The 24671-nt window shown below is 36.2% G+C and overlaps 1 protein-coding gene across 1 annotated transcript in view; it reads right to left on the bottom strand.

Moving 5' to 3' along the window:
* Window positions 1-298: 298 nt before the first annotated feature.
* LOC145677686 (uncharacterized) overlaps window positions 299-24671 on the bottom strand; it is a gene marked incomplete at its 5' end in the record, with an annotated part of 50625 nt that continues 26252 nt past the window's right edge. Inside the window, one exon of the mRNA XM_081748106.1 lies at window positions 299-630. Within this exon, the coding sequence (XP_081604232.1) occupies window positions 506-630 (125 nt within the window). The remainder of the gene's footprint in view (window positions 631-24671) is intronic.

Below are 24671 nucleotides of genomic sequence, written 5' to 3'. Positions count from 1 at the left end.
TCAAGCTTCAGCGTGAGATCCTGACCACGCGATGTGCTCCAATCAGAAATCGACGTCAGGTCTATAATGCTAACCATATACGTACGAGGGAGCTCCAAAATATAATCAAGTTTATTGCAACTATTCATTTTTGAAACTTGGCGTGAAATCTGGCAATAATAAATGCACAACATAATAAAATATAAGCAAAATAAATTACGTGTGTTGTTTTGGGGTAGAGAAGTAGAAAAGAGATAAGCAGAATTTCTTTAAAATTCATTTCAAGATTAACAATCCACACCAAACCACAATCAGAAAGAAAAAAAAAAGATACAATGAATCGGAAATCATACATTTATTAATTAAGATAATCCATTACACAAAATATATGTGCTCATATTTACAATGTACAAATCAAATATTTTTCAGTGTTAAATATTATTTAAGCAATCGTGTAACAAGTACTCAGGTACAATAGTTGATCACAGTGATGCCTTACAATATAAAACTAAAACGTGATTTATAATTAAAGCGTTTTCTCTCTTCGTTTGCTGTGAGTCAAATGTCTTTCCGCTGATAAAATTAGCTTCTCTCGAGCATCCATCGCTCGCTGCACAGCCAAAACAGCGTCGCGGAAATAACATGGACGAGCTATTGCATAAGAAGAGAAAAATCCATTAGCCAAACAAAAAAGTATAGGAGGAACTGCCTAGTATCAGAAAGAGAATTTGAATAAATCACATGCAATCATAAAACCTCAGGAGTCAACTGTTTATTTAATAATAATCTTTCTATTAATCTTCTCGCAAACTTAAAAGCCTTAGTGGGTGGTATAGGAAATTCGCCTATTAGCCTTCTTCCATTACATGGTAGTGAAACAGATATGTTCTTCGAAATCCGGAGTTGCCAAGAAATTTGAACTGTTTGATAGTTTTGGGCCAGAATAGGGGTGAGTAAAACCTGATCTTCTCTGTCATTTGAGAAAGGAATGTAATGTCTTGAATGTTTTGGCGAAGAAAATAGTATCCTGGAAGCTCGAATGGTTTGTGTTCTTTTGTTATGTGATACTTTCAGCAGAAAGTCTTTCTTCTTCCGTTGAACCATATGCAAGCAGTTGGTCCGTGAGTTCATTTTCGGAGCATCTACCTTTCGTCGGCGAAGGAGAAAAAGAGAGGAAAAAACAAAGTGGTCTCCCAAACTCACACGTGTAAGTCATTAATCACAGTTAAAAAGAGACCAAAAATAAGGCAACGTCTTTGGACACACGTTAAATTACAATGTCATCAGTAAGAGTATAGAACTGTTTTTACAGTTCCGAATACCACCCACTGACAGCCATCTTGTTGTTGCGAGAACTGTACACATGAGAAAAGTTTTAAAATCACAATTAATTTAAGGAAACTGAAAGTGAAAAATGAGTGACTGGAGCAACAATTGAACAATGCCAATGCGTTAACCACTACGCTACTTAATCAATTACGACTACATAGATAGAATAAAAGTTTGCTCACCGATATGGTTAGCTGGATACCCCGGTTCGATTCTCGATCCAGTCGCTTAGTTTCTAATTCTTTGACTTTCATTGAATAGATGATGAGTTGCAAAAATCTATTATTGGCTCCTTGGGAGAGTTGGTTTACCTCCCTCTCTCAGAAGTTAAATATTTATATTGTTAAAGATTCTCAAAATTTGTACACATTTGCAAAGACATAAAGTAAAGAAGACAATAAGAATCTTACATCTCTTTTTACTGTAAGAAAATATTATAGTCTACAATAAACGTACTCTTAAGATATTGTTCACTGTTGTATATTGTGTCACCTATGTCTATTCTAATTATAGCTGTCGATGGTATATATAGGGTTATTCAAAAAGCGCGCCAGTTTTGTTAGATCAACTAAAAAAATTCATAAACGTGTTCATCATACATTCCGATTTCAGGGGGGCGCGGTGGCTCAGTGGTAGAGCGTTCACCTCTGGAACTTGGGGTCCCGGGTTCGATCCCAGCCTCGCCATGTGAACTTTGTGGTAGATAAACACCGTGCTCGTGGGTTTTCTCGGGGTTCTCCCGTTTCCTCCCACTTTCTTCATTCCACCATTTCACTCATCTCTCATCATCACCGTCTCCTTTAGCCTAACCGGCATAACCGTGGGACGTAAAACAAAGATTTCATTTCATTTCATTTCACATTCCGATTTCAGGTATGGTGTATGACGCCGGTCACATGACCACCTCTACTGTGCTGGCATGCAATAACTCTGTGAAATTCGCTATGACTGCCTGACTAACAGCCACACTCTCACGAAACCACCGCAGTGTTTTGCTCAGAACGACCACTACGACGACGCCCAAGTCTTTCAATGCCAACTGTTGAACTCGTTTCAATGAACTTTTTCGTAAGCCTGCAAACTGTTGATTCATTCGGTGCCTCCTTTCACCCTGGAACCGCGCGAAGTCGCGTGACAGTTGCTTCATAACCTTTTCCGTTCTGATAAAAAGTTTTCACAATTAGCACACGTTGCACTATAGTAAACTGCTCCTTGGCTAGACACAGACTGAAGAAATACTAGAAATTCAGACTAAGGCGTCAATCGGAATATATGTGGGTACAGCAAGAATACAAAACAATGTCGGCAACCGAGAAACAAAAATTTGCCAGACATTCCAAAACCGGCGCGCTTTTTAAATAACTCTTTAGTTTAAAGCTGAAAAAAACAATAATAAATTTTAGAGTGACTGTAATTTCTGCAAAGTAGATTCCGTATAGCTAGATCGCCTATTGGCAAACAAACTTTAGGAAAGAAAAGGATTTCAGATAATTGATATGAAGAGAGGAGTACATTTGAAACTAACATAGTTAATATTTCTCAGGGTTACAGTTTTCTCAACTTCGAACTATGTGACAATCTTGGAAGAACTGACTATTTAATTATACCGGTAGTATTCTGTAAGATTGGAGGGCAGATCATTAACAAGATCAGGTATGCAGATGATACGGTTATTATAGCTAGAACTGAGGAATGACTACAGGAGATGATTGACAAAACAATTGACACTGAGAAACTATATGGAATGGAAATCAACATCGAAAAATCGAAAGTCATGAGAATATCCCGTGGAAATACACCCTTACGGGTCAGAGTAGAAGAGGACGATCATTTCAAATATCTAGGAAGTATTTTTGACGAAACACGCGTACTGCACCAAAGAGATCAGGTCAAGTATTCCCATAGCCAAAGAAGCATTCAACAAGAAAAAGTCACTCGAAACAAGGAAACTTAATATTAGACTAAGGAAGAAACTGGTCAAGTGCTATATATGAAGCATTGGACTGTATGGTTCAGACTTGGACATTATGGAATTTAGAGAAGAAATACTTAGAGAGCTTCGAAATGTGACGTTGAATGGAATTGGAGAAGATAAAATGGACAGAAAGAGCCACAAAACGAAGATGTTTTGAAACGGATAGGAGAGAAGAGGACGCTTCTAGCCACCATCCTTCGTAGATGGCCAATTGGATTGAACACATCTTACGAAAAATTGTCTTTTCATGCCGCCACAGAAGGAAATCTAGAAGGAAAGCGATGAATAATAATAAGAACACAAGTGATCGATAATTTGAAAAATAGAAAAAAATATTGGGAGTTAAAAGAGGAAGCTGAAAATCGAGAAACACGAAAAAAAAAAATCCAGGTCCAAATTGAAAATTAAGAAGAACAAAAGAAAAAAAATATCCTCATTAGTCCCAGGACCTATCAAAAGGCAGAATACTTAATAATTCTGTAAGTACTTCAACAGAAAACTGACCAAACAGTCAATTGCATTGGTATTTCCACAAAGGCAAGAGTGTCTGAAAATAATTTCTGGTCTGTTCTTCATGAAGACAAGTACCCTGGCTTAAGAAATGTAGCTCTTCATCTCAAAGTATTCTCTGCCTCAACTTATCTTTGTGAAGCAGCCTTATCTCAAATGAAAATGATTAAGTCGAAACATAGAACGTGTTTGACCGATGAGCATTTAAAATCCTGCCTTACTTTGTGCTTGTTCGACTGCAGACCAGCTTAGTAGTACAGATCGCGAGCAGTAATAACAGTTACAATAAGAAGTAAAAGATAACGTTTGATACTCACGGTTATGAATCACAAAGCAGTAGGACTTTTGAGGGATACGGCCCTCGTCATTAGCTGACTTGAGTCTGGAAAAGGTTAAAAAGGTAAAAACATGTGGGAAAGTGAAAGGATAAAAATGATTATTAAAGTAAACAAATATTTGACTTTCACGAACATTACTGAGATTATATGATTTGTTATCTGTCAGCTGATTTCAGCGGTTTGTAACAAAATTAAACAATTTCAAGCGCGCTATTGTTATAGTAAAATCTAGATATGCTGAGAAGCAGGAAATTTGTTTTACTTATCGTAACTGGAATTTCGAAATTCTTTATTTTCCTTTGTTCTAGAAATACTAAAATCCATCTGTTGGAAATTGCTAGTACACTGTATCAATAGTTATAATGCCTCTTAGACTTGCTAGCTTGTTATTGAAGGACCAAAGATATGCTAAAAAACATCTATTAATTATACTGTATAGTGGTACAGTATAACCCCCACCCCCTCGCCCTGCCTGAGTGCACTCGGCTTGGATGCAATCTCCCAAATTTATATCTCCCAAAATTCGCATCTCAAAAGTAATGGAGAAAGCTGGAATTGGTTAATAATAAAATCAAGGTAACTTGCTTTGAAGAGAAAATTCTATTGAATATAACGTTCTTCAAAACGTCATTATAACTGACCAAAGGCCAATAGTGGAGGAGATTGCACCGGTAAAAATTAAAGTTGTTTTCGATTCAAACTAAACCCTTTCTTGATGCACTAATTATTGTATACAACAATTAATATATCAGATAACCTTTATTTCCTTGGTTCCAGAGATGAAAATTAAATTTTTACCAGTATGATTTCCCTCACGTGGTGCCTCTACTACTTACTGCTTACTCTATACTAGAGATGCAAAAAAGCCGGCTTTTTTGAATCGATGGTTTTTTTCACATAAAAAGCCGGCTTTTTTGGAAAAAAACCGAGAATATTGGAAATTTTGGCTTTTTTCATTTTCATGATTTTTCTATCCAAATAGCTTTCTTATAGTATATTCTATAGTTAGATAATATTTCCACGACCTGAATGCCATATTTAGCTCTGTAATTCACCATCAAGATGGATGGAGCACATATTTTACGAATTAAAGCTAACATGAAGAATGTAGTATTTGAGGGCAATTTTACAGGTCATTTAACTTTATTTTAACTTTTGAGTTATCGACATTTTTTTCCTTCTCTAGATCATTTTAGTTTGTCATCCGTGTTTCATTTCTAAGAGCTTAGTACTCCAGCTTCTAGCACGAAAGTTAAACTTACGTTTTTCTATATATGCGTCAAAGCATACGTTTTTCAATATGTCCGTCAAACCATATTTGCACATTTCTGTTATACTGTAGTTGTGCAATGATTTAGCAATAATTTTCCAGATACAACCTTGAATACCAATTTATACAAATAATCAATAGCGGATTTAGAAAAGTACTTTGGGAGCGGTTTCTCTGATTGTTTCGTTTTCTAAAAAGTCCTAATTTTATTTGGAAGGTGCTTGAAGTTTATGAGTACAGGCATAACTAATATTTCGTTTCGTTTATATGTTTAGCAATAATCTTCCGGATACAACCTTGAAGATCATTTTATACTGAGAATCAGTGGCGAATTTAAAAAAGTGTTTTGGGAGGGATTTTCTTACTACTAATGTTTAGTTTTTCTAAACATTCGTAATTTTTATTTGACGGGAGCTTAAAGTTTATGAGTAAAGGCATAACTAATAGATATTTCGTTCGTTTTAGGCATTCCACAACTTTGGAGAACAGGCTTCAGTCCGAAAGACCGATCCTCTAACCTTCGCAAAACCGTCACTGCTGGTAATTAGTAATAATAACGATTTAAAAACAATAAGAAAGGAAGTCGGCCAACTCCTACACTCCTAGTCGGCCAGTACACGCACTATTTCTACATTCTCAGATGGAATGAAGGAAGGCTTTGTCAGAATGGTCGAATGCTGGGTTGAATCCCGGACTTCCCGATAGAAGCGCAAAAGCCAACCACTCAGTCACGTTTGTTGTGCAGTTGTATTTAGCTTAACTTAAATATATTCCGTAGTCTTTTTTTTTTTTTTTTTTTTGTTCCGTAATGATATGTTGAATCCCTCTTGTTAAAAATTCAGAAAACTTGAGGACCGGGTAAACCGTGATGGTGGTCAAGGGCGCCCATGTTGTGGTTTCCAAGGAGGGGAAGTATAAGCGACGTTTCAAAAATAGTTTCAAATTTTGCTGTAACTAATGTAAAAATCCTATTGGATTTTCAATATTCTGAAGTACATTTTCCTCTAGGGGGGGGCAAGCGCCCCCTTAACCCCCTGATGGGCGCCCTTGATGGTGGTTATAAAAAACTTGACTGTAGAATTTCAAGAATATACAGAACCATGTGCAGCCTTTAATTGTATCATACAAATCTAAGTATTTCTCTTATGTTTTATTTTAATTTTATTTTGTTTCAAAAAGAGGGTATGAAATATTTTGAAGTAAAAATACTACATACAATTTTGCTAGTTATTTGTGTATTTTTTGAAAGAAGTTTTTATTCTTAGGGTTGGCTCGTTTACACCAGCTGTTTTTTTTAATAACTGGTTTAAACTAAAAAAATTAAAAGAACAAAAATGCGAATCGTGTGAACTTCATAGTGACGTTTCACATGTCAAACCATCTGCATTAGTCTTATTTCCTTTTCACCTTTTAATCAAGGTGTCCCATGTTCAATTGTCGGTCGAACCACAACCCTTCTTTCATGTGTAAACCAAGTACTCTTTCGGATGTCACTTTAAGCGAAAGTCTTCTCTTTGATAACCTCGGTATTACGTAAGGATGTTAAACCTAAACATACAAAACGAAACCAAATTATATATTTCTGCATGCCTGTTGTTTTATAAAGAAGCGAAGGTTGTTTAAATATATTGATTAAAATTGGTAAAATTTATCGATTGCCTACTTAGCTTCCAACATTAGCTTGGATTGGACTTTCAATGATACCTACATACTAAATTTGTAATTTAATACCTCAGTTTTAGAAAAATAAACACACTGTTGAACAAGACTGCACTTATTTAATATAAAAACACATTTACACGTGACGTTTCGATCTTCTATCCAAGATCCTTATCAGACGTACACTCACGTCTGATGAGGATCTTGGATAGAAGATCGAAACGTCACGTGTAAATGTGTTTTTATATTAAATAAGTGCAGTCTTGTTCAGCAGTGTGTTTATTTTTCTGATTTTATTCGCAAGACGTTGACTATGATTGTGTGTCACTCAGTTTTAGCGTACTGCTTATAATACGTTGACCTTTAAATTTTACATGCAAATTAAATTTTACAGGATTTTCCCGTTATTGTTTTACATTTAAAAGAATGACGGGATTTTCCCGATGGCTAGGGCGGGAGTTTCTCAATTTAAGAAATTTACTGACCAGACTTCTTTAAGCTTATGGGACCTCTTCCAGCATAACCCCGTTGTTGAATAATAACACCAAGGCGAAACAAACTTATTTCTGTGAATATGTAATACAAATACATAAAGCAAAATATCTAAATCAAAAAACCTGGTTTAAACCCCAAAAAAGCCTAGTTTAAACTGCCCCCCCAAAACGGGTTTTTGGCATTTTCAGAAACAACGATGGTTCTTGCCAACTCTGCTTACTTTTGTATATAGGAGGTTAAAATGTGTTTATTATATACATTGGTTAATCCTTTGGAATTCATAATGTAAAAATGTTGAAGTAAAATTGTTTAAAATATCTTTTCGAAATTCATGGTTTACTTTCGAGGTTTTCTATTCTTATCGGCATCAACCACTAATTAAATGACTTTCTGTGTTATAGAGAAGCGAAACAAAGTCTGCTTTATCGATTTAAAGCAGAATTTTGAAAAAAGCCCAAAATTTCCCAAGCAAAAAAGCAAAGCAGAAAAAACCGAGTTTTTTTTTTCAAAAAAGCCGGTTTTTTTCCGAGCCCTTGCATCTCTACTCTATACTATACGCTGACGATAACACCTTCATAAATACTAATCCTGATTTTAGTGCACTTAATGTTATAACTGAAAATGCATGGGATTGTGATTTGGTTTAAGGTTATATATATATATATATATATATATAGTAGTTAATGAGAATAAAACTCAACATATGACTTTTAGTCTAAAAGAATTGATTGATTTTTGAGGTTATCGCCCCTTTCAGCAGCGAGGCTATATGAGATGGGACCTACTGATTAACGTGGAATCCGAACCACATGAGCTTCCGCCGGGAATCGAACCCGGGTCTCCCACGCCACAGTTCCACGAAGGGGCTCTAGTTTAAAAGGAGTGCCTCTTGAGAATAATTCAGTGTGTGTAAAGTTTATCGGTATTTATATTGACAACAAGTTATCGTGGGAATAGCATATTAATTATATTTCTGGAAGACTCTCAAGAGTAATATATCTGTTAAAACAACTAAAAAATCATGTTCTTGATAACTATGTTAGATCAGCTTACTTTGCTTTTTTTCAGAGTATAATTTTGTATGGTATATTATTTTGAGGTAACAATTATCATGTAAATAGCATTCTTTTAATACAGAAAAAGGCCATCAAAATTATTTCAAACACAGAGAAATTAGCTCATTGTAGACCTTTGTTTATCAATCTTAAAATTATGACAATAATTAAGCTATACATTTACACAGTACTCCTCTATATAAAAAGTACTCACCAAAGTTTACACCTCAGATAAGATATCCATTCGTACAATACTAAAAGCAATAAACTCATAAATGTCCCATATCAACAACTGTTCAAATCGTTAAATATCTATGAGACACTTAGAATAAAACTGTATAATAAGTTGCCTGCAACACTAGAAGATAAACATATAGATATATTTAAAAGTAAGTTATACAATTGGTTAGTTGCAACGCCCTTTTAGTCTTTACAGGAGTATTTTAATTGTTCAATAGAAGTGTAACGTATTTTCTAATCTCGTATTGAGCTAGTATTTAAAATGCATATTGTTATTGTCATTTATTTTGTAATGTCATTTCATCATTAATTTAGTTATAGATTATTATTCATTTATACTTATGTATCAATATTATATCACATTTTGACGTTATCTACTGCTATGTATACCTTAACGACAATAAAATTCATTATTATTATTATTATTATTATTATTATTATTATTATTATTATTATTATTATTATTATTATGTTGCTCTATTAATATTTAAGCCTTGTTGAGGTTTCTAGTAAAACACTATCGAACGGATCTGAGCTGTAGTTACAGTAAAGTGCGACTTCACAGGGTAAACAATCGCCAAGCAAACATTGCCTACTCAAAGTTTTCTTCTTTTTTTAAGAAGGAGGGAGGGGGCAGAAGTCTCATTTTCATCAATAGTTCTTTATTATACATTTCTGACTAACTGGAGAACAAATTCGTCATTTCTTACAATGAAATAATACGCTGAAACATTTAATTTCCTTAACTTGAATCGTGTTTGGTATATTTACCGTTAGAAAACAAATGGCAGAATCAAAAGATGGGTTAAATTGTAACTGACAGACTATCGAATAAGCGTATTGTCAGCAGTGAATCACGTACGAACACTATCATTAAATAAATATAAAAACTATCAGATTATTGACAGTTGAACACCAATATCGAAATATTTACTCGATAGGAAAAACTTTTCGACAGTGCGCATTACTAGTTTCACGCCTTCTAAAGCTTCAATATAAAGAAACCAGATTAGTGACAGTCGCAAAAATTCTGCAGTTATATGAAAAGGATAGAAGTCACTTAACGAGTTTTTGCAAGGAAAGAAAGGGCCTAGCGGAATAAGCATGTAAAAACTGCCCCTAAGCATATCTGCACCAAATTTACAGTATCGATTAACATTTATGAGAAACTCAGTTTCCAAAAGTTTCAGCTCCCCAAACGCTTTTGGAGGGGTGCTAGGAAGGGGGGAAGGAAATTGAAATTATTTTTTTTTCCTGAACTGCTGAACCAATTTGCATAAAAAAAAAAAAAAAAGATGTTAGGTGTTCTCAACACGAGAAAAGCCGGAAAATATTTTTTTGAAATTTTTGGGGGTTGAAAATTGGTCAAAAAAATTTTGAAATTTTCAAAAAAAAAAAAAAAAAAAATTTAGTGGAAGACTAACTGAGACACCCACAATTTTTTTTTGCCAGTTTTGTCTTGAGAGGGTCCCTAACAACATATATTTTTTTTTAATTTTGTTTACAAGTGTACCTCATAGTGAAAAAAAGGCAAATGAACATAGGTCAGCATCTATGTGGTATATATATGATACACACTGTACACCACTAGGATAACCAATACCTTTGAATTGGAGGATTAAGTTGTTATAACATTGGATTCTTCTAATAACAAGTATTTTTTGTCTTAATGGTAATTGGTCTCTGAGGATGAAGGGGGTTCTCGACCCTGTTCGCACCTCCCTTGGCTACGCCACTGCTGTACATCAACTGAAATTATACATTCCCGCATATTGTGTTAATTTTGCATATAATCAATGTTCTGTGATATATATAAATCTTTGTTTAGTAATTGTTCTTGTTTTGTAACAGTTGGTTAATAATATGCCTGTTGTTAATAGGTATTTATGTGTTTAGTTTGTTTCGATGGTATTACTGTATATGTGTGTTTAATATGATCAAATAAAGAATGAATTAAAAGAAATTAATCCTCATCAAAGTTTTCGTCAACTACTGGAACAATTTCGGTTTTCGTGAACAGAACTGTTGGCTGCTGTTTTCACGTTGCTGCTACTGTGTATTATTTATCATATGCGAGATACTTATCGAAAATCATTCGACCAGCTGAAATACTCAGTAAAACATTCACGAAAACCGAACTTTCAGTTTAACGTCCCAGGACTACGCCCTTTAGGCTAAGGCACATGATCAATAAAGCAAGTGAATGATGATGGAAGAATAAGTGGAAACGTGAGTACCTCGAGAAAACCCACGGACACTGTTCTTCACCACAAACTTACATAGCCGGGAATCGAACCAAGTATCCCCGCGCACCAGAGGTAAGCGATCTACCGCTGAGCCACCGTGCCCTCTAGAAGAATCAGTCAACATGCATTTAAAGCACTTTTGTGTTCTTAACAAGCTCTCTCAACGCTGTCGCAGAAAACTACATAAAAGCAGCATATGACGTCATTTCGTCGTCCATGATGTGCAGCACGAATATTTCTATTAATATTTGAACGTCTCAGTGCTACTTGCTATACTCTCCAATTTCCAAAGGAACCCTCAATATCTAAGTTTCAAGTTTTTCGAAAAGATAAACCAATCAAGAATCTGGTACATAAAGTAAATGACCATCAAAAACACACAACTTCTAAAACGTTCATCCTAATGTTCTTCTCCGCCTAGATGTATGGCTGCGAGTAGCACCTCAAAGATCTCGAATGATTTTCATTACGAGATGAAATTATCATCTGAACAAATAGGACTGAGGAAATGCGTGAAATGTGTTAGTTGTTAAGACATCGTCATAATATTAACGGAATCTCTAAAATGTAAATAATATTTGAAAACATAAAATTAAAAAATAATAATATAGACGAGAAAATAATAGTAACATAAAAGGTATGAAATGAAATGCTGCAAGTTATCGAAAGCACACCTGTAGTATAAGGCAGTGCGAACAGAAGTTGTAATAGTGAATATACATTACAATTAACAATATATGTACTATGTTGTATTTATCTTCGTACTCCTAACCTACGTATAACAGTGTCTTAATTTACTAACGATTTTATCAACTTTTACGCAAAGCTGCTAGCATCTGTCGTTATATTCCTAAAAAAAATTTGGCGTTTAAAAATTTCATGTTTAAATTTCCTCTACCCACACACAATTTACTTTTAATGGCTATATTTTTAGAGAGGTAAGAATGAACATAAAAATTGGGTATAAAATGGCTAGATGCGAAAAGAATGTGGCTAGGATTGCTACTGGTGCTCAATTAGCAACCCTGAACTTTTCGGCCTACCTTTGTTCTTATCAGCACCCTGATATCGGAGCTCCCCTCCTCTCCCTCTCTTTGTTACAAGGCGAGGTCAAGTAATTCAATACTTATGAAAAAGGAAAGACATGTTAAACTCCTGTTCAACAAACAAGCAACTGCTAACACCTCTGCTGTCGTTAGTAGTTCTGTGAACTATAGATCATGTTTAATGCAAGAAATTTCAGTTCAATTCTCGCCTCTTTGTTAATATTAATAGCTTTACAAGGAGTAATGGTATTGGATTTGTTATTTACTTCTTTCACTTGCATAAAACGGGACAAATATTTTTTTTCATCTATTGACGGGACGGCCGGAACACGCCCCTAAAACGGAATTGTCCCGGTCAAAACGGAACGTATGGTCGCCCTATTTTGATTAGCTCATCTTTTTGGCCCTTGATAATGGTGATAGCTTCCCAGCGAAACGTACAATCTGCTTATTGAATGTCCTACTGGAAGTTGAAAGGCAAGCCAGGTAAGCAGTAATTACAACAGTTCGACTGCCTACTTTTGTAATTTCTACATATCTCATTTAATATTTCTGTTTATCATCTTTCTAAAGGGGGGCGCGGTGGCTCAGTGGTAGAGCGTTCACCTCTGGTGCTTGGGGTCCCGGGTTCGATCCCAGCCCCCGCCAAGTGAACTTTGTGGTGGACAAACACCGTGCTCGTGGGTTTTCTCGGGGTACTCCCGTTTCCTCCCACTTTCTTCATTCCACCATTTCACTCATCTCTCATAATCACCGTCTCCTTTAGCCTAACCGGCATAACCGTGGGACGTAAAACTCAAAGATTTCATTTCATTTTTTTCATCTTTCTAAAAAGCACTTGTTCAGAAATATTCACAAAAGCCTCGGACAAGGACTGATAACTTGGCACGACCTCAGCAAAAGAAAATGGACATGAGATTTGGAACATGGAATATTAGGAGTCTTTATAGGGCAGGCGCGTTAAAATCCATAACGAGTGAGTTAGAGAAATACAGGATGGACGTAGTAGGAGTTCAGGAAGTTAGGTGGGAAGGAAATGGATCTGAGAATTCCGGAAATTTTACGTTCTTTTACGGAGAAGGAAATAAAAATCACCAGTTAGGAACAGGGTTTTTCGTTCATAAACGTATATTACCAGCAATTAAACGGGTTGAATTTGTTACTGATAGACTTTCCTTTATTACTCTTAAGGGACGGTGGTGTGATATTATTGTTTTAAATGTACATGCCCCAACTGAAGATAAGGATGACGATATAAAAGACAGTTTTTACGAAGAAGTGGAACGGATATTTGACCAATTCCCGCGATACCATATGAAAATTCTATTAGGGGATTTCAATGCGAAGGTAGGTCGAGAGGATATTTTCAAACCGACCATAGGGAACGAAAGTCTGCATAAGGAAAGTAATGACAACGGTGTTAGACTCGTGAATTTTGCAACATCCAAAAACCTAATCGTGAAGAGTACAAAATTCCCACATCGCGACGTTCATAAATACACTTGGACATCACCAGACGGAAAAACACACAATCAAATTGATCGCGTTTTAGTAGATAGAAGAAGGCAATCTAGCATAATTGATGTCCGATCGCTTAGAGGGGCTGATTGTGACACTGACCACTAGTAGCGATAATACGAGAGAGGTTATCGTTGAATAAAGGTAATATTCATTGTCCGAAAACGGAGAGATTCAATTTAAAGAAATTGGAAGAGAGCCAGGTAAGAGAGAAATACCAGATTGAAGTTTCGAATAGATTCTCGGCCTTAGAAGATTCGGAGGGCACTAGTGTTGAGGATACCTGGATTGAAATTAGAGATAGCATTAAAATTTCAGCAAAAGAAAAATTGGGACAAGCGGAAATACGTAGGAACAAACCATGGTTCGACCAGGAATGCATAAAACTAGCAGAGAAGAGAAAACAGGCAAAATTACGGTGGCTACAAAATCCGAATGAAATAACTACACAAAATTTCGCAGATATCAGGCGGGAAACTTCCAAAACTTTTAGAACAAAGAAACGCGATTTTCTGAAAGCTAAAATTAAGGAACTTGAAGATAATAGTAAAAATAAAAACATTCAGGACATGTATAAGGGAATCAACGAATTTAAGAAAGGCTATCAACCTCGTGCTTATATATTAAAGAAATCTGACGGTACAGTAATCACTGACACGGATAGCATCTTAAATAGATGGAAAGATTTCTTTGACGATTTGCTTAACACGCAACCAAAAACTAGTGTGCGTGGAGAAAAGGTGATACACACCGCAGAACCGTATATTCCAGAACCCAACCGAATAGAAGTAGAAACCGCTATAAAGAAATTAAAGAAACACAAATTCCGGGTGTAGATGAAATTCCGGCTGAGTTAATTTTAGCTGGAGGCGAAAAATTGTGGAACAAGATACACAAACTCATGCTCCTTATCTGGAACAAGGAAGAATTGCCACAAGAGTGGAAAGAATCAATCATTGTTCCAATTCACAAGAAAGGCGACAAAACTGACTGTAATAATTATCGAGGCATTTCTCTTCTGTCAACATCCTATAAAATCCTTTCAAATATTCTGTTAGCAAGACTGACCCCATACGCAGATGAAATTATTGGAGATTATCAGTGCGGGTTTAGACGAAATCGATCAAGTATCGACCAAATATTTACCATTCGCCAAATACTCGAAAAAAAAGTGGGAATACAATACCCCGGTACATCAACTATTTATTGATTTTAGAAAGGCGTACGACTCGGTTAGGAGAGAAACATTATACAACGTCCTTACAGAACTTGGAATACCGAGAAAGCTAATTAGATTAATTAAGATATGTTTAAATGAATCTCAAAGTAAAGTCCGTGTAGGAAAATATTTGTCCACGAGCTTTCACGTCGAAAATGGCCTGAAACAAGGAGATGCGTTGTCGCCATTATTATTTAACTTCGTTCTGGAATACGCTATAAGGGAAATCAAAGACAGCAACCAGGGCCTAGAGTTGAACGGTATTCACCAGGTTATGGCATATGCTGATGATGTAAATTTAATAGGGGATGATAGGAGAACAACAGAAAGAAATGCAGAGATCTTATTAAACGCTTGCAGGGACATGGGTTTAGAAGTAAATGCAGAGAAAACTAAATACATGGAAGTGCGTCGGGACCGGAATACAGCAAATTATGGATGCGTTAAAATATTAAATAATACTTTTGATAAAGTGGATAGTTTCAAATATCTAGGATCAATATTAACAGAGGAAAATCATATTCACGAAGAAATTAAATGTCGACTAAAATCAGGGAATTCGTGTTACTATTCGGTTCAAAATCTCTTGTCGTCGCGAATTCTATCGAGGAATTTGAAGCTTAAAATATACTAAACGATAATTATGCCTGTTGTTCTGTATGGCTGTGAAACATGGTCACTTACTCTGAGGGAAGAACATAGACTGAAAGTATTTGAGAACAAGATCCTGAGACGAATATTCGGACCCAAGAGGAACGGGAATGGCGGAAACTTCATAACGAGGAACTACATAATTTATACGGTTTACCAAACATGTTAGGGTCATCAAGTCTAGGAGGTTTAGGTGGGCAGGTCATGTAGCTAGGATGGAAGAAAGTAGAAACGCGTTCAAAGTCTTGACTGGAAGACCAATCGGAAAACGACCATTAGGAAGACCTAGGCGCAGATGGGAGGACAATATTAAGATGGATCTCGCAGAGATTGGAATACCAAGTAGAAACTGGATGCAGCTAGCTAAGGATAGAAGTCAGTGGAGAGCTTTTGTGAACGCGGCATTGAACCTCCAGGTTTCATAGAGTTAGTTAGTTAGTTAGTTAGTTTATCATCTTTCTTAAATAATTGCTTTTAAACATTTACCAGCACAGGGTTAATGTTGATTGATATTTCAACATCAAAGATCTTCTCTGGTCTTCAAAAAATTTCACAGAATTCAACTGTCTTTCGCAATTTTATGGAGCATCATATTATCACAAATTGGAGTTGAGTTGATTTTGAGTTTAACGTCCCGTTCAGCAGCGAGGCTATATGAGACGTGGACCTACTGATTAACGTGGAATCCGAACCACATGAGCTCCCGCCGGTAATCGAACCCGGGTCTCCCACGCCAAAGGCGCGTACGCTAACCGCTTAGCCACGAGGGAGCTCTATCACAAATTGGAGTTTCTCATTCAAGAAACAAATTCCTCTCTCTGGCAGAATTCTCAATATCCACAACTAATATTTCGAAACAACAACCATCTATTTTTAAGAAAATGAAACAATTTTAATGGAACCTTAAAACTTTCTTTTCAAGATAATCAATTTTGCACAATTCAAACGCAATTAGAAATGCAATCCTGACCTAATTTCTCTAAACATCTAACTGAACATTCCTTCAGAAGGTTCCTTAAATCATGTGTTATCTTCCTAATAAATACAAGACTCACATAATTTGATTTGAAATATTACAATTGTTAAATTTCCAGTGAAGTATGAAATATAAAATAAAACAGTTTTCATAGTAACAAATTGTTGCAGTGAATTCATTTCCTCCTTTTTCTAGGACAGTGGTTCTCAACCTAATTCCTATTACGACCCCTATTTTATCATATCCTATTGCCAGCGACCCCATTTCTGGTTTGTAATAAGCATGTGGGATTTTTAATATACCTATCGAGATCTCACGATATCCATCTATTTCTATAATATTAGAATCCATTTCTTGTATCTAGTGGATACAGTAACTTCTCTAAAAGTGAATGGATTAAAACCAAATTTGGTCATTTCACTCATATTACAAATATCGAATCCGATCTTTCATACTGTTTCAAATTGGAGGTCGTTTGAAAATTTTAAAACTTCGTAACTCCCTTAATTTTGGGTCATGTGATAAAAAAATAAATAAAAAAAATAAAATAAAGTGTTTTCTAATTTTGGTTAAAAGAACATGGACATTATTAATGGAGTATTTTCATTTTCGAAAGGCCGCCACTTTAAGTAATATCCGGTATTAAATTCTAATTATATTTATCTCTTCAGCTTATCTTCGCGACCCCCATAAAACCCTCTCGCGACCCCACTAGGGGCCGCGGCTCCCAGGTTGAGAAACCCTATTCTAGGATTATTTCCTCGATTTCTGCTCTACTACATAAAGTATATATCACTCATAACGATTCACATTTTAGTTTGATTCACACGTTTTTAATGAAATAAGCATCAAATCACCTGATTCTCTGACCAGTGACTTCCGACATTGTGCAATTATGTTTGGAGTATTCAACATAATCATTCTATTATTTTAAAAAATCTAATTTTTAAAATCGTAATTCTTGTCTGATATCTACAGGGATCGTGTAGTTTAGTTACTTTTAAATAAGAAAGAAGTATTCCTTTAATATGTTTACAGGACACTTAATATTCGTTGTGATTCCACGTAGTTGTACTTATATTTTACAGGGTTTCATTTTGGCAACATTGAAACTCTTAGAAGTGTTGCGCTGGGGACTTTTCCCAGTTTCTTATCAGCAGGGCTTGAAAACTGTACTCGCCTGCTCGCTAGTGGCGAGTACTTTTTTACATTTGACAAGTAAAGTCCAATCAATCAAGGTGCAACAGGATGTGCATCATTTTGTCGGGTTAATAAATGTTTAGCTGGTTAGTACTTGCAAGCAAGATTTTTCAAGCCCTGTTTATCAGGGATAAGAAGTATGAACTGTCGCCGTGATCATTTTCCACTGTTGATCCTCATACCCTACCAAAATTACAAGGAAAGAAGTTCAATATAACAATGGGCGAAGAAAAAAAGAAAATTATTAGAATTAGAAACGCATTAAAAAAAAAGACACATTAATCGTTAAACTAAAGGTTAAACGCAATGAAAAGATAAAGCCTCCCTGAACACTGATTAAACAAATGTTTTGACGCATTTGTTCACCTTGTAAAGATTCACTTTAAGTAATTGATACTTTTCTCCCCAGAGTATGTACTTCTTTATTAAAATTAAGATAAGTTGAAACAGTTTCAATAAAGTAACGTTATCTTCATTAGACGGTAATTGGCATATATATGTTCATATTAATATAAGTAATATACGAACATCATAATAAGAAAATGAGAAATAGTAGAAAAGACAGAATGCAGAAGATGAAGAAATAGTGTATGAAGTGAAATGTAAGAAATTTAATACAAACAGGGGAAAAACTTAAAGAAAGAGTAAAACAACATAAGGATAATGTAAGGCCTGAAAGAGAAAATAACGTGATATATAAACATGTAAAAGAAACAGGACATGATATAAATTGGGAAGGGGTACGAGGTTTAAAAAAAGATAATAGAAGCATAGTAAGAAAATGGAAACAAGCGGACAGGATTAAGGAAAAAAGAGAAAGAGTAATGAATTGGACAAATGGTCTTCAAATTCATGAATTATGGGATACATTATTAGCACGAATGGAGAAATAAAAATTTACGGCTATGAAAATTATTAAGAGAAGCAATAGAAATAAAATTATATGATAGAACATTGAATTGAAAGGAAACTTCAAAATTAACTGATATTTAGGAAGAAGAAAAGAGAAAAATGATAATAATGGTGATATTGTATATAATAAAACAGTTATAATATAAAATTTTAAAATGAAACAGTAAGTTATAACAATACTTTATTGTTACATATTTAAAAAATAAAATTATATAAAAAGCAACAATTAAAATTATATATCAATAAATACAATTATGTTTGTATTACCTACATTAATATGAACATACATATGCCAATTAACGTCTGATGAAGATAACGTTACGTTATTGCAACTGTCACAACTCATTTTTATTTTAATAAAGAAGTACATAATCTGGTCAGAAAATATTAATTATTTGATTAAATATTCCAGAGTTAAGATGGATACATTCACTTTTAAGTTTCATAAAGTCTTGCGCTGACATGAGTGGTTCCGTGAGTATGCGGAAAGTGAAATAATATCTACACTTTTACTCCCTTATTATACGATAAAGCAGGCATTCACCGAACAGGCAGGTTAGTGGTTAGCGCTCTTGCTCCACAATCGGGAAATTCTGGATTGAAATCCGATGGCCGGCCATCCTGAGTGAGAGTTTTCCAGAGCATTTTCTCAGTTTCTCCAGGCAAACTGTCGAGATGATACTTTTTAAATATAGGCAGACTTTCTTTTCAATTGTTGTTGCTGTAGAAATTCGTCTTACAGGCTCTATCTAGAAGTTTGATAAATCCCCTTCCCCAGTCGCTTGAAACTGAAACAAAGTACGAGACCAACAAGGATTCGCCGCCGAACAACAGCTCAGGAACTGTTTTTCAATGTTGTGCCACAAGAGTGGAATTTCACAAATCAACGACGTATGGTGGGTTCACCCACCATTCTTGGCTCAAATGCACAGTTGATGTTCGAGGTTAGATGTGCGAAATGTCCCAGTTAAAGGAAAATCACTCGTAATTGTTTGATCTCCATGGTGCACTTTCACTCGAGCCTGTTAAAGACCTCAGCACTCCTGTCTGTTTTCTGAACATGTATAGAGTTTGTGACGTCGTATGCGTGACCTCACTCCACCCATTGCGTAGTTACCTCGACATTTCAATCGCACCAGCTCAATCATTTAGCTCCCATTGAAATTAGAGCCGGGTCTCCCACACAGACAGCAAGAACGCTACCCTACAATAACAGTTTGTCTTTCTATACTGTTGGAATTCTGTCTTTCTATACTGTTGGAATACTGTCTATACTCTTATAATTTATACATAGACCTGTTAAAAATCTTAGCGTACTTATGAATTCCTTACTAAGTAATTTAATGCGTAACTTGTTCTCGTTAACTGGATTATGAGTTTGTTAATTATAATTTGGAAATGCTTGGTACATTTCTATTAACCCTCAGACTACCAACGGAGAGGGTAGTATCTTTCTAGTTACTCTTCTAATCGTTTCTTTAAAATTGTAAGAAAATATTTTGTAGAAGGGGTCCAGAAGTACGTAAAAAATGCGAAATTTACGGGAGAAATGGAAGATGCAAGTACTTAGACCTAGCATAACCTACCCAAATCTAATCCAACCTGAACCAACCAAATATTAATAAAAATAGGCGAAATTCTATCATTTTTTTCGAAAATTATGCTGGAACCCTTCTGCTAAACATTGTTCAAATATTTTATTGCTCAACATGTTTATCTAATGCGAACACCTTAAGATGGTTCAAATTGAACGTTAGTGTGTCTCGTAAAATTTGCTATTTTAAGTTGGTGAGCACAAAGTACTCTCCCCCTACGGTTGGTAGCAGATGTAACTGACATTTGGAAGTGTCACTCCTAGATGGTAGCACAATAAATAGCTATTAGTCTTATCCCGTTTACTGTTTACTTCAGTATTTGTAGATTTTTGTGAGAATTTCTAATTTGTTTCTTTTGAGAGATATATTTAATCTTAACAAATGGATACAAAATTACCTCCTCTCCCCTTGGTAGTCCGCGTTACAAAAAATACCTAGGGAGTGCGAGGGTTAATGCATATCATTTCTAGTACTATAAGGAAGAAATGGACCACGTTACAACAGTTTTTAAAAATGTATCAATATGAAAACATAAACTACAATCTTATGAAGTGAAAAATAAAATTAAAGAAATACATGGTTACAATGAACACAATTATATATTTGTAACTGATCTTAAGGCAAGGTAATACATAAGTAGGTAGAAAGTCTAAAAAAGTACAAAAGATATGCGCACCACTACATGCACAAGTGGTGAACATTACAGAGAGAAGAGAACATGCATTCTGTGCCATGCGATGCAGTTATCTCATAAAATACAAAAGCCTCCTTTGTAAGTAGAAATGTAGAATAGCAAAACAAGAGATTGCAAGAATTTCATTGGCTGCAAGAAGGCTTCAAAGATTCATTTCTCAACGCCTTCGCCCTACAAATAACCTCCCTTACGGCACCTTCGAAAGGAAGGAAATAAAACAGAGTTATTATTCAAGTTCAGACAGTACTCGCGACATATGAGACAAGCTGGCGCCCAAGCTCAAAGCGACTACTTCCAAGGCTAAGGCCGTGATTAAACAACTGGTGAAGAGATTTCCAAGAATCTAAATATCTTAATAATAATAATAAAAAAAGCAACTGCTACAAACGCTAGTGAGCTTAAATTAGCATAACAGAAGCCTACAACAAGATAGAATCTAATGTTCGATATAAAAACTACCACAATTTTGAAAATAACAACGAAATATTCTAAGAAACTACCAACTAAAGTGCAGAAAAAACTACTATGAGAAATGTTCTTTTTCTCCATTTTGAGGTTAATATTCCTTTATACCACTTAGGCTATATGAGACAAAGTTCTAGGTCCCACAGTTTAAATGAGAAAATGAAATCTTTAACTTTTACGTCCCACGGTTATGCTGGCTAAGCTAAAGGAGAAGGTGATGATGAGAAATGAAGGAAATGGTGGAATGAAGAAAGTGGGAGGAAACGGGAGAATCGCGAAAAAACCCGCGCACACGGTGTTCGTCCACCACGAAGTTCACTTGGCGCGACCTGGGATCGAACCAGACACCGCATGCACCGGAGGTAAACAATCTACCACTGAGCCACCATGGTCCCTTACAGTTTAAATGAGATCGGAACTACACATTTCCAACCCGGAAACTATCCTAAATATATAAGAAAATTATCAAAATTTGGTTTTCTAAGAATTCTGTTTTAATATGGTGAACGATGATTGTGTTGTATTATTTTTTTTGTATTATTATAATTTATCTTGATAGTACAGAATATAGAATGCAAAATAAATACCTAAATAAATAAATAAATAAATAAATAAATAAAATAAATGATGAAGGCATTATCATTGCCATAAAGGTATACGATTACACATCTATGTCATAACAAGTGCGTAGCTAATAGTATCTCACTATCTTTCAGTATTACAAAGTTACTACTTCTTAATCGATAAGTACATTTAATTCAGTTAGTAGGCTTCCATTATTTTTCTATTAATTGATTTATGATATACATGAGTGAACATACTTCTAACTCCTGGTAATAATCTCATAGCTTAAAGAACATGAATGATTATCGTCACAGAGAAAAGAGCAAATTTATAGAGTGCGCTGGTCAATTTTGTACAATCACATATTGACCAATACCGGAGAGAAGGTAACCAAAAAAGTTCTTGCCGCTTTTGACGTTCCATTAATCATGACCCACGTGCCTTCTAACCGATTGGGAGTTAGTTTGACCATCGGCCTTCCGTAATATGGGCATGCTGCAGTTATAGCTCGTCTAGTGTGAAAGAGAAATGGAGGTCTCGAAGAAGCTTGTTCGCGTCTGATTGTTGCATAACTCTTAAAGTGGGCCTGCCAGCTGCCGTATCAAGTCGCCGCATATGTCAGGCATTTGGGGAGAATGCCTTGAAATCACGCACCGCCAGGCACTGATTCCAGAAATTCCATTCGGAAGACGTAAGCCTTTCGGATGAACCTCGCAGTGGATCACCACATGTGTTGAATGACGAGACCCTCAAAGCAGCCATCGAGAAAGACAAACCTCGCAGAGAGATGGTATAACGTGTGATGAACTTGTAGAAAGTTACATGTTTTTAACTGGAAGTCAGACTGCACCTGTATGGGATAGGGAAGCCATGCAAGTTAACCAAGTAGGTACCCCACACACCGTCGGCAACCAACAAAGAACATGGTATGACAGCCTACTTGTCCTTCCTCACTCGGCACCTGAACCATCCATCTTTGATTGCTTCTCACTGGTGACGAAAAGTGGATCATCTCTGACACTCCCAAGCGTACCAAACACAAGTTGTCGCCACGTGACCCTGTTCCCCACATCTCAAGACCATCTCTGCACCCACGAAAGACGATGCTCTCTATGCGGTGGAATTGTCGGCAAGTGGTGCATTACCAGCTCCTTCCACCTGGTCCGATTATCACTGCTGATTCTACTCTCAGCAGCTGCAACGCGTACATTACGACAGGAGCTGGCATTGCTAAATCGCAAGGGTGTGCTGTTCCTGCACGCTAATGCTAAGCCACATGTGGCAAAGAGGACCCGGGAGACACTTCAGTAACTTGGCTGGGAGACACTACCATGTATAGTATTCACTGGACCTTGCGCCTACAGATTACCACCTGTTTCATTCTTTCGATAACCACTTCCGTGACAAATCCTTCGCAAATGACGGAGCCTTGCGGAACTCACTCATGGACTTCTTTGAATCCACGACCGCCCCAAGGTTTAAAATCAGAATATTGTGAAGCTGCAGGAACGTTGGATGCTGATAGAGATTACTTCGAAATCTGAAGATACGTACTCGTCTACTGTATTGCTCTTTGTTTATTACTGCTCTATAACGGCAAAATAGTTTTGGTTACTTTGTATATACCGCTTGAAACAACGAAGTTTGCAGTTTATGTTTGTGAAGTTTTCTTCTGAACTCAAAGGAGTGGATGCACAGTCGGTGCTCCCATTCTTGCAGTGTCTTGAGATATTGTGCATAGCACTTTCAATCCGTCTTCCAAATTTCGGGCAGTATTATTGTAATAGAAATGGCGTAAATAATGTCTTTACTAACAAGGAGGATGCATAGGACAACATTTACGCCATTTCTATTAATGCCATCAAGGGAAAAGTCACACGATGAGGCCAACTATTACCGAAGAGACAGACGATTACTTGGAGTCCCAAGAAATCTACGGAGAGCTATTCAGGAATTGAACAAACCAGAATATGTATATAAGCGATACGGTAAGCTTTTCTTGGAACGATCCCAGTGTAACTTCCGATTTCTTCCACCGCACGGCGCTGTTATTAGTTGCCAAAGATGGCCGGAGTGCTCAGCAAGCCCACGACATATGAGCAGTGAAATGGTATTAATTTTCTATTGTGCAAAGGACACACAGCGAAAGATATCCACAAACAAATGAAGCTGGTGTATGGGGACAGACGTTTAGCAGTGTGAAGTATGCAGTGATGGTACAAGAAGTATTAAAAATGGACGAGAAAATGTCCTGGAAAATGACTTCGTTTCTCATTGACACAGGACAATACTACACATGTTCACAAAATAATGAAAGCGGATCGACGTGTTTATCTGAAGAACACTGCTAGGTAGCTTGACATTTCCTATGATCATGTTAATGACGCAGTCCATTATTCGTTGGGATACCGCAAGGTGTCATGTGAGGTAGTTTTCTAAGGTTCTTAATGATGTGAACAAGAGCAGGTAAACGGACAGCGACGCAAATACGCTAATTGTCGCCGCGCCAAGAACTCATCTTAGTGCCCCCTGACCAACCATACCAAAACACTTCCCAAAATATTTGACCAATTTTGCGCCCTCCCAATCCGGCACCCGGGGCACTAGTCTCGTCCCCCCCCCCCCATAGTTACGTCACTAAACCATATGCAGCGTTACATTGAGAAAGGTGACATTTTCCTGGACCACAATGTTACTGACGACGAAACGTGGCTACTGCACTACATGCCCGAGTC

Source organism: Thermobia domestica, unplaced genomic scaffold (genome assembly GCF_964235325.1).
Source record: "Thermobia domestica unplaced genomic scaffold, izTheDome1.hap1.1 HAP1_SCAFFOLD_1228, whole genome shotgun sequence".
Classification (NCBI taxonomy): domain Eukaryota; kingdom Metazoa; phylum Arthropoda; class Insecta; order Zygentoma; family Lepismatidae; genus Thermobia; species Thermobia domestica.
Note: the sequence above shows the minus strand (reverse complement) of the source record. Positions and strands in the feature narration are given on the sequence as shown.